General features: G+C 40.6%; 1 protein-coding gene across 1 annotated transcript in view; it reads right to left on the minus strand.

Moving 5' to 3' along the window:
* Nucleotides 1–12,023, minus strand: part of adamtsl3 (ADAMTS-like 3) — a 272,825-nt gene that overhangs the window by 220,086 nt on the left and 40,716 nt on the right. The window contains exon 3 of the mRNA XM_079555014.1: nucleotides 10,903–11,025. Coding sequence (XP_079411140.1) covers nucleotides 10,903–11,025 — 123 coding nt within the window. The remainder of the gene's footprint in view (nucleotides 1–10,902; nucleotides 11,026–12,023) is intronic.

A 12,023-nucleotide genomic window follows, 5' to 3' on the forward strand; every position in this document is an offset into this window, starting at 1 on the left:
AGTGACGACAGGAGCAGATGTGTGGCGTTCTGGGAACAGCATGTGATAAAAGCAGCACGTCTTCAGAAGCGGCACTCGCAGCAGAGAGATGGAGGATCGATGAGGAGGCCCAACAGGTTCATACGGAGAATAGTTACAAGGACAGAGGTCTGAGAATGAAAGCATCAATGAACAGAGTGATATGGCCCATCCTGCACCATGCCGCTGGGGCGACCTGTCATAATAATTGTATATATTATAGCTAAACAAGTGTTTATTTGACCGGGAAGACTGCGTTTCCTTTGTTGTACCCAGGGGTGGGCAATAATCAGCTACATTTACTTAAGTGCATGTAGGCTCACGTGAGTAATCTTTATACTTCAAGGAGTAGTTTTTTTTCACAGTACTTTAAGATTGTTTAGAAAATACAGTGTTCTTACCTGAATGAATGTGTGTGAGTAAATCTGTAATAGAAATAAGCTAATGACAAATTTAAAGTAATTAAACTTTTGATCTTTCATGAAAATATTATGTATTCATTGGAAATATCAAAATTTTATCATGTACATTAAAACATAAAGCAGAAGCTTTACCCTTGAACACTTATTCAGTACTTCAGGCAGGCAGTAATTTAAGTACTTACATATTTACCTCTACTTGAATTATATATTTTCAGTAAAGTTTACTCTTTCCTTTCTTTCTTACCACCCACCTCTTATATACAGCTGTTGCTGTGTGCTATACAATTGGTGATCTTTGTGACTACAATTAAATGTGTGATGAATGTTTTAAATCCAATAATAGAGCACCGCTTTCACACATCCAAGAGTGCTGACAATTGAGAAGACTGCCATATTTGCATATAAGAATCACATGCATTTCAGCACATATGTTGAGGTCTAATTTATAGCCCTCTATAGAGTAGAAAGTGTGGTGTTAGGAGATGTATGTATAATAGAACTCATGGAGACACAATGTATGATTGTTTGTAGATTAAAGCCTAAAACCTACAGTGTGATACTCATGCAGGACTTTTTTTTTAAAGTGAGGTAAGATAAGATAAGTAAAGGGAAGTTATGTGTGCAATGCATTAAACCCATTTAAGCTCTTAGTTGCTACTCAAATTAGATCCGACTGAGGCAGTATTGAAAAATGAACAGGGCGGATCACCAAAGAAAACACTGTGCTAATTTAGACTCTCACTTCTGCGTCAACGATTGGTGATAATGTGTTGCATTTTGACTCTGCATGCGATCTGTTTTTCCGAGACAGAGACGCTCAGGGACCACTGCTATCCAAGGGCTAGGAGGACTAAGTCAGTTCCTGTCATTTTTTATCGCTTATTTCATATAATAACTAATTGCCTAATGTCAAAAATGTGTATAATCATTGTAGTTTCATGCATCTGATCACAATTTTGAACAGTTTCTATTCGTCCTGCGCTCACACACACAAACATGACAGTGATTAGTAGATGGCAGTCGCGCATGGTCCCAGCACATACACACAAATTGGGGCAAGTTTAAGATTAGTCCTGGAGCACGCACAGCATGAGCTGACGTCTGCATAGAGGCTCCTCGTTGGTCACATTCACTTGCACGCGGCTTCTCAAAACACTGAAGAAACCAGCAAAAGACCGCTGGAATATACAGACTGTCTTCTCATATTTTTGGACTACTCTTTGCCAGGGGACTTTTTGCTGGCGACACAGGATGAAGTGGGAAAGCTGCTGTGATTCTGTGAAGTTTCAAAGAGGCTAAACAGACGTAAGGATGAGAGAAACTCCATGCAACTGGGTGAGTGTTTTAACTTACTGTTTTCTTCGCCTGTTTCTCTGCCTGTGTGAACAGCGCTGTTAACTTTAAGCAGGACGTAAATTGTACTCGTTTATGTACTACTACTTGGGGTAAATGCATAGTTACTAGTAAATAGTCTGCTGTTTGAATGACGATATGTAGCTCTTTGATTGCCGTTTAGAGAAAATGTTTGACTTGTTGTGTCTCTGTAGCCACATGTCTGATGAACTGTAGATCTGATATTAAACAACTAACAGAGTTTACATCACCAACCGCCACTGCAATGTAAATCTATGGTGGCAAAAGAAATGTATTCTACTGCAAGAAAATACATTGATTACAGTAACAACAGGTTTAAATCAGTGTGAAGGCTTTGACAATATATATGCAAACCTCTTCTCTACTTCATACCAGGTATAAAGCCTTTGACAAATGCACATTTTCAGCGGAACTACGCCAATACATCACTAAATTGTCATTTAAGTATGACGTCTTTTTTTTAAGTCCTTTCTTTCCTTCACAAAACTCTCCAGCCTCACTGCCATCACTCTTCTGAATCATCAAATAAAAAATCTGCTTCTCACATATGGCTCTGAGCATGGGGAGAAAATGCGGGAGAGACTTATGGCGGAGCCTGAGAAAGGCTTTGGGTGATCAGAGAAATTATTCACTGCTTCTGGACTCAAACATTATGACTGCACTCTCAAAACTGCTTTGAAGTCAAAACCATATGAAAAATGGACCAGGACGGGTCCCTCCATGATTGTTCTTGGTCAGGGAAATATTGTGGATCGGTTTAAGCCCATTTTTGGCCAAATCGTTCAGCTTTCGGCAAGCGAATTTGGCATAAATGTTGCCTTGGTCTCTCTGTTCCAGAAAAGCCCATTATCCCACCAAAGAATTCAATTGGGGTGTCATTTTCCAAGAGGATTTCCAATGATAGCGCTGTAAAAAAGCCACGTGTCAGACCCTGATAATGGTATTTCCCTTCCTAAACGTTTTGTTTTTATTTAGAGCTGACCTCAGCCCAATAAAGGTTCATATTCTTTTGTTCCAACGCCACGTTTCCAACAAAACATGGTGAAGAATTTGTGAAAATGCAAATGAATTCAGTGCGATCAGATTCAGATTCAAGTTCTTCATCCTGTTTGAAAACTGAGATACTTGGTACTACAACTTTAGCAATATCTAACAGCTTTATACTTTCAAAAGACGTTAGCCTTGACATTCACATTGTTAGTGAATTGCATGCACAGCGCGCACCTCTTTATGTCCCATTAAAGCTTTGTCAAGCCAGAGTTACATTACAGCCCACACAGCGGCAAGATCCATTCCAGCCTGTTACATTTTGTTGCTCACCTTTTAATTGATGTGCAGGGACATAATAGATGCATAGTACAATACAGCCTCCTCATCTACATTCCAGGCACTCACGCGCCTGTTAACTAAACACAAAATTACATGGAGCTTAGATAAAGACTGTGGCATTGCTGTCATATGGCCTGTAAACAGTGAGCAGCTCATTCATTGTAAATGCAAAGTGCTGGTATCTGAACTATGGTGTAGGTTTATATAAACACATGAAACACATCGTTAATGGTAAAGACACAGCGTAGGTGCGTGGAACGAGCAGTTTCTTCGCCACAACATGTTAACAATGGCAAACAGTGAATCTGTGCTAAATTGCTGTCATGATGGCGTTTCGAATCCCGGCTCTTGGAAGTACAGGCTGTCGTCATGTTCTTGTGCAAGACACTTCACCCACCCATGTATGAATAAAGTTCGATATATTGAGGCAGGAAAATATTGTGATAAACGCAGACTTAGAAGCTTAAAAATGTCATTAACCCTTACAAGGAAAAATGGGGGAGCAAATATTGAGCTCTAAAGATTATTGTTCAGCTCTCATTTCTTAAAAAGTCGATATAGTAATTATTGTGACAACTCTAAGCCTCGCCTCTGTCAGTCCACCCCAGGGCGGCTGAGGCTACAATAGTAACTCACCGCCATTGAGTGTGGAGTGAAGGAATAATGACAACGGTGAAGCACTTTGAGAAGCTTGTCAACTCAGGTTAGAAAAGTGCAAAGGGTAAGCCATTATCATGATTATTCATTCGCTCACTCCACACTGGGTAGTGACAGCTGCCCTGGAGTGGAGACTATGGCTCTGACCAAAACCAACCACTCACTCACACAAAGACAGTCAGCACCTGCGGGCGCCATCTGAGCCACTGTCGCCCCGCATCAAATCAAGACCAGAACAAGGCAAATGGAACTCATTTAGGAATGAGCTGAAACTAAACTAAACATTGGGTAAAATGTTGGATGGTGTGGTTTTAAGTTGTCATGCATTTTTATTTTAGGATGTATTAGCAAAAAAATAGTGTAAATCAGAGTGAGATGGAAGAACATGAGGATTTTGTGATATATTGTGACTTCCTGCCATTTTATTGCAGCACCTCATCAATAATTTGAGAATCTAAATGCGCCTCATTCTGACACACTGTGTAATATCAATCTTTGAGTTACTCTGTGGAGCTGAACTTTTGTTTTTGGTTGATAGATTGATGTTTATTTCAAGTATCAAATACATGACAAATTCATGCAAATTTGTATGATTATGTGCAGCCTTAGTAATAGCAACAAATTCAAATTCAAATTTTGTATTTGGCAAACCATGTGAATGATTTGAAACTAAATTTCTCTCATCCTTGATTACGGAGAGGAGGGTAAGAGAAGAGGGGTGAGAGGGAGGGCAGGGAGTTCAGCTTCCCGATGGCCTTGTGTTCACTACATATTCTAAAATCACGTACATGTTAGGGTTATAACATCGTCCATCGTGATGGATGAACAACACCATGATGGAGAGCCACCATCGTGATGCCACGCCCCCTCCTGTCAGAAACACAAACTGATCTTCTGTGGGCCTAGTAAAACTACAAACTGTGCAGGGATTGCACTGTAAATTAAATCACAAATACAACTAATATGCACGCTAGTTTAAGTGGCCTGTCAGAAGCCAGAGACATGGCATGTTAGCTGTAATTGTTAAAATAAAGACGCAGCGCTGCTCTGTTTCTGACACGCAGGGCTCTCTCTCTGAAAGCAGCTTCACTGTGTAACACCGCGTGGTCTCGCTTTGCTTTTCGTACGGAAACTAAACAGATTTAAAATGCCGCGATGGATATCACATCGGAGCTGGTTGAGACACATGGGTTTGGATATTCTCACGAAGGACCGAGAGAGGAGAGAAAGAGGCGCAGGAGGTACGAGGCTACGAGCACACGGACCGGGCGGCGCGCGGATGCAAACTGCTCACCCACTGTTTCTTTAACATTATGATCAAATTGAGCAAATGCAAATAATAAGCTCTGATCTACAGTTGTATTAGTGTGATAAGAGTCTTGGAGGAGCAGATGACGCTCTTCTCAGACTTTACACACGAGCTTTAACACATTTCTGTTGCAAAATTCGTGTTCCATGACTCTGTTCAGATCAGGTTTAGTTTAGATACATTTATCCTGCAATACCATCATCCCTCACAATGGTTCACTGTAAACATCGTCAGCTGCCAATTAAGGGGACATCGCCCAACCCTAGTACATATGCATATAATTATTTACATCATGAGTTTACATACATTGAGTTTCATGTACATCTTTAGAGGTAGTCGATTAAGGAGTGGAAAGAAGTAAAACTTATAAACCCCAACCCCCGTAAATGTTATAATTACTTGATTATCGTGGGAGCCAATGCACAACGATCCCAGCTCATCACAAATGCAGCAGGCGGACAACTCAATAACACACCAGTACTGTGTAAGTGTCATGCAGAGCCCTCCAGAAAGTCACCACATATAGTCAGTACCATCATAATACAGAACAAATGTCATATTAGATTATACCTTCCATCATTGTCCTTTTTATTCACTTATTTATTCATTCTGTTTTACTTTTGAGCTATATCTCAGTCTGTGTACATAGGTTTGTGTCGCTCAATCCAACTAGAAAGCGTATATGTGACCATGCATTTCTTTTCCTTCTTTGTGTGTTTAGGTAAAAGTCAGTCCGAACTCTGAGGCAGACTCTCCCTGCTCCGTGTTCTCCCTGTGCACATGTGAAATAAATGACCCCTCTTGATTCATTTCGATTACTTGAGAGCATCAGACAACAAATGCGTAACCCTTCTCCACGCAGCCTCCATTTTGTGTCATCATTATTACGGTATCTGCTTTCTGTCTCTCATATCACTATAGCCGCTCCCTGCATCAAAACCCTAAAAGCTGCATCTTTCAAGCTAAATGACCCTCTTTCCGAACCATTCCCATAATAAACGACTCGAGCTGTAACACAGACGCCTCTCCCTTGTCTGACAAATAACACATGCGCTGCAATTTGTTTTCCGGGGGTGTTTTTTTTCATCAGTGATCGCTAGATTTGGTAAAAGAAAAAAAAAAAAGAGGGGTTTCTTTGAGAGGGAAGTCATCACGGTCTGCCCTAAGCGCTTTCACGGCTTTGATAGTGAGTTTCCTGCTCTTACATCACACAGACACTTAGCTGCATGTTTAACACAAACTTATTAGAGATTCGCCCCAAATAGATTCGTGTGGGAGGAGAGGAGGCAACTTTGAGGAAATTGAATATTCTACAAACGCACAGAATAGAGTTGCTGCCTTAGGGCTGGTGTGTATGCAGGGAACACTGCTCATATTGAAGGTGAAAAAAGAAAAACGGCAACGACGTGGATTAATAAGACACCTGGTGGCTGGTTTGAGAGGTCTGAGAGAGGAGTAAAGAAGGCGATAATTGTGGAGGAGAACATAAAACAAACATCGAGGGCCCTTGCAAGTCTCCGATGAAAACACGTTTAACCTCATAACTCCCGCATAAACCTAGAGGATCTTTTTCCTCACGTCATCAGATTTTTTTCCCATCATTTTTATGTTGGGTATTCAACTCATTTTTGTAACTTTTTTGTCATTTTTTTGTCATTTTTTGTCACATTTTTGTCATTTTTTTGTCAATTTTTTATCACATTTTTGTCATTTTTTGTCCATTTTTTATCACATTTTGTCATTTTTTTGTCACATTTTGTCACATTTTTGTCAAATTTTTTTGTAATTATTTTGTCACATTTTTGTCACATTTTTGTCACATTTTTGTCACATTTTTGTCATTTTTTCGTCATTTTTCGTCATTTTTTCGTCATTTTTTTGTCAATTTCTTGTGACATTTTTGTGAAATTTTCATCAATTTTTCATCACTTTTTCATCACTTTTTAGTCAATGTTTTCTCACTTTTTTGTCACATTTCCATCATTGTTTTCGTCTCAGTTTTGTTGCTATTTTCACAGCTTTTCCAGAAGCTTTTGGTCTGGGGTAAAGCCAAACTGGAGAAAATGTGCTCGGTTCAGGTGGGAGTTAAGGGGTTAATCCACTAAAGAGTAACTGTGTGTATTACCAGTGGAAATAATAATAATGCCTATACGAGAGAGGCAATGTGACTGCACATCTCTAGCAGGTGTTACTGCCCACTGAGAGCGGGCGCAGCCTCCTCCACAGCTCATCAGTCATTACGGAGTCAGACCCACCTGTTGTTACTGCATTGTTCATAGACGCTGTGAGACGGGCTTTGCACAAAACAGTGGCCCCTCAGTGCAGATTATATAAGATCATATACACACTGAAAAGCTATTTTAAATCTGCTGTGGCTTCTTCTCTAATGTGCTAACAACAGGAGTGAGAGGAGAGCACATATCATTGCTTAGAATACAGAGCCAGCATTAAACATATGAACACTGTTACTAAACTGGTCTTCATCAACCATTTCTGACCATATTGTAGTGTTTTTGTTTTCATTATTTATCTTACTTAAAGGGACTATACAGAGTTTAAAAATGTAAGTATTTTCCTCCCCCTACATGTTCCAGCCATGTCCTAATGTGTAGAATGAGCTCAGACCTGTTCACCACAACTGCCTCTAAAATCCTGCACTGTCACTCAAAAAGTTAATTCGGGTCCAAAGTGCCGTCATGCACGAGCTTAATATAGTACCTGCAGTTACGCGTAAGACCTGAGGTGGCAGTAGTGAGCATAAAAATGAACAACTTGCATCTAGTCCCTTTAACGTTCAGGTCTATTCAAGGCTTAAAACTTAAAGGCACACTGCTTATCAATTTTCCAATTGCAGATATGGAACCAGGGACACAAGTCGGCTCTGGGGGCATTTTGAGCTTTTCACAGATTGTTTAAGTGTAGTATCCAACCTTTCCAACAATGTGTAACAGATGGAAATCTGATCATATTTGGAGAAGTGAGAGCAATTTGAAGTTAAGGACCCAGAATATTTCTAACCATTGAAATCGGCCTCTAAACTTTTGGGCTGTTCTCACCTCTCTCTGCTGCTCTGAGTGACAATATGGCTCATTTACATCTCATTTAGATAAGCCCTTTCATAGAAAAGGCAAAAAGCAAGAAAAATGTGGATACTTGGATATTTCACAGCCTAACATGAGATTTAACCCCCACTGGAAAAATAGTGGCATTTCCTGTGTCGAGCTGGTCATTAGGAGCACTCTTGTATTTCTGGTTACAGTATAATCCAAAATATTACAAAGCAACTTTAAATTCAAATCTAAAATTGAAAGACTTTTGGCAGCCTGTGGACACCGCTGCTGCCTTTAGACCTGCTCTACTGTCGTCATGGGGCCACGTGACTGTTAGAATGCCTCCATGGGGTTTCGATTTATAGATTTCCTGTGAATAAGTGATGGGAAAATGAGTTACGATCAAAAGAGACAACTGGAAGCTCCCGGACAGTCGCCGACTTTGTTTTAGAGCTGTTCTCCTCTTTTTAAACAGACCTTCATGGGGAATAATGGCAAAACTGTATATGGTTAAATGCGGCAAAACTGTGGATTTTTAGAAGTGTTCAAGCCCCCAAAACTTTTAGCCACTGTTACCATTTATTTTAGATAGCGTTAGAAGTAAGGGTTGATTAGCTAAATTCAAGGTTTTGTCTAAAGGGATCAGGAAAAAGTCCTGCACACTTGCAAAAATATATCTTATTTTATAAGGGCGTTATAAAAATCACTTTTTGTGAGATATTTGTGTGTATTTGATCATGGTCAGCGTGGCGCCTTCATGTTCCATCATAGAGGCCTTTCCAACGCTCCGGGATCAATTGTTTTGTAGGTTTTCTGGTGAGAGGGTTCGTCCGCAGTGAAAACCCTCCAAACAATTGATCCTGGACCGTCCTAGAGACCACTGCGATGTAAAGTAAAGGCCATGCTGACCACTCATACAGCCGCTGGATCCAATAAAAAGTTGCATAATGCACCTTTAAGTCAACATTTCGGCGCTATGACCTTCATCAGCCAAATGGTCTTTTTAAGGGAAAAACGTGACAATCCATTGTCCCCAGCCTATGTCCCATCAGCCATTACATTTGTCGGGACTCCCAAGAAAAGACAGCAACAACATTCACAAAAACACGACAGACGACAAGAGTGTAAAAAGTAGAAGGTCTTGAGTGGTATTGAGTGGTAATGTCCAAATATAAAATGACTGTAGTTGTAAAATATCTAAATATATGATGTCTGAATAATTAGAGGAAAAACATATTTGGCTTATTGGAAAATGATCATTTTTAATAAACTGATAAATGTATAACAGTTTCAGAGAGGGGGGCGGGAATTAGGTTTTATATATTCTCCTGTTCGAGCAGTCGTGAGCTCTTCTGAGTTTAATCCTTGGTATAATTATGTTGCACGTATTGTTTATTACATACAAAGTAAAACTGACCTAAATGGAAATACCGTATTTCTCATATTCATTTTCTGCACAGGTACAGTATATTCAACTTCCTCTGGTCACTTATTTCATGGCTGACCGGCTCAAACAAGTATTTTTGCTCCTCGTTCACCTACTAAGAGCCTTGGCCATGAATGAAAGCTCATTTATTGTCCCTCTATAACGGCCATCGCATGTGCACAGCCTGCCTCTTCAGACTTCAACAAGTCACATCACAACGCCAGCACTTTCACACATTGTTTCCAATTTACACTCAGTTTGTTTCTATAGGGACTTCACAGCACGACTTCAACAATGTTCGCACCAGAGTTGTCAGCTCCCTCTTCGCACACTGCCCAAGTTCCAACACATTAGCGAAAAATAATAATTGATTTATTCCAACTTAAAATCCTCGGACAAAGCTGGAAAATGTAGCTGTTTCTTCTTCTACGGTGTCAGCGCCTCGCGTCATTGTTCAAACCCAAAAACCTTCCTCCACGTTCTTAAAGCCCAAAAACATTATCGAGTTTGAGTTTCTGTGCTTGAAGTGTGTTCATCGCACTGCTGGAGCTGCTCACACGCCGTACGTCCAACACAAAGTTATTTTTAAGAGAATTATTCTTACAGCTGCCAGCAGGAGGAGCCCCAGTCAAGATCTTCACCAGCTCTTACTGCATGTCATTGTTACTATTTAACCTCTTATCCCCCATTACTCCAAGCGAGCGCATTTTCTCCAGTGCAGCTTTACCCAAATCTAAAACCTTCTCAATGCCTATCGGCCAGTGCAGCACTTCATTTGAAAGCTAAGACCTACAAGACTGATCGATCTGAACTTTTTTGTCGCATATTTTTCTCACTCTTTTGTCACTTTTTTTTGCTGTTTCATCACTTTTGAGTCGTGTTTCTGTTGCTTTTTAATTGTGTTATTTTCATCCTCATTTCCGTTGCTGTTTTGATGCTTTTTTTTTTCAATAAGCTTTTAGATTTGGGTAATGCCAAATGCTCGGTTCAGGTGAGGATTAAGAGGTTAATTCTTACAGAGGCATGTTTTCAAATGACAAAACGTAAAATATATGTGTCCACATGTCCACTTTAAAGCTGTATACCTGACTTTTTGTTCGTCGAGTCAACTTCCTTACAGAGTATGTTGTGAACACTGCAAAACACAGGCCGTATTGCACTGTCCCAATGTTTTATTGAGCGATGGAAGATTGAATTAAAATGCAAATTAGTGCAAGCTGATAGACAAGCAGAGCGTACAACCGTTTTCTGTTACTGTTTTTTTCCCCTCCATGTTCTTGTTAACAAGCCTGTATTACAGTAGATGGTGTGTCTGACCTGGTCGTCCTGTTTGGAGGCGAGGCCGTGCTCCTCGGGGGGCTCCTCGGTGAAGCTGCCCAGCGGAAAGAGGCCGAACTCGGGCAGGAACTCTGCGGCGCTCTGGGGCTGGCCCTCTGCAGCCTGGAGGAGCAGACGGCAGAGGTCATACGAGAAACAGTTCATGTACTGTGCGTCTGCTCATGGAAAATTCATGCTGCAGCCGATCCTCGCTCTCCGATTCCCCAGAGAATTCATCGAACACTTTTTTTTCTCCCCTCCACTGATAAGACCTCGAACTCACTGCAACGAGCCGCCAAATGATTGAACTCATTTCTCAACAAAACATGGCTCTTTTGTCAAAACCTTGAGTGCAATTCGCAGTTCGTACACAGTTTCCCAAAACTGTCGCTCTCCTTTTGTCACTCTTTGAAAGTGTATTCGTCACAACAGCAGCAGCAGCAGCGCGTGAAACGAAAAGTTAACATATCTATAATTGCAATTGCAGTTTTGTGAGAAAACGCATGGATTGCAACAGTGTGTGTGTGTGTTGCAACTGCTCTGTGTGGGCAGGGTTGACAGCAAAGGTCACTTCTTTTCTTTTCTTTTTTTTTCAACAAAGTGCGTTATTTGACCTTTTGTGCATCTGCTCCAACAAAGAAAGTGATGCGTAGTGTTTAGAGAAGGCTGTGCTTTGTGTCGCCGTGCCCACGTCAGGGGAGTAAAACAGTGGAGAGACCTATAAGAACACAGAATACTAGACATAATGCAGCAAGCACGGTTTAACAAATAGGGACGCAACGATCCGACACTGGTATCAGATATCGGAGCCAATACTGGAAAAATACGATATCGGGAATCGGCTACAATTATCCGATACTGAACCGATACCAGTTTTGGTTCTCAACACCCTAAAAACACAATTTAAATCTAAGTGATAATGGGCATGTTGTATGTCATTGTAACGCTAAGAACCTGGAGAATTCAATCACTGAGTTAGTTTTGAAGCTTTACATCATGTTATTATGTCATTCCCTCATTAAAAACATGCCTGAAGTGTTGCCTTGGCACATTCACGTATTTTTGAGTAATCTGTAAAAACTCTGATGGCAGCCATTTTAGGGATAGGTTTGCCTGAGTCC

Source organism: Gobius niger, assembly GCF_951799975.1.
Source record: "Gobius niger genome assembly, chromosome: 4".
NCBI lineage: Eukaryota > Metazoa > Chordata > Actinopteri > Gobiiformes > Gobiidae > Gobius > Gobius niger.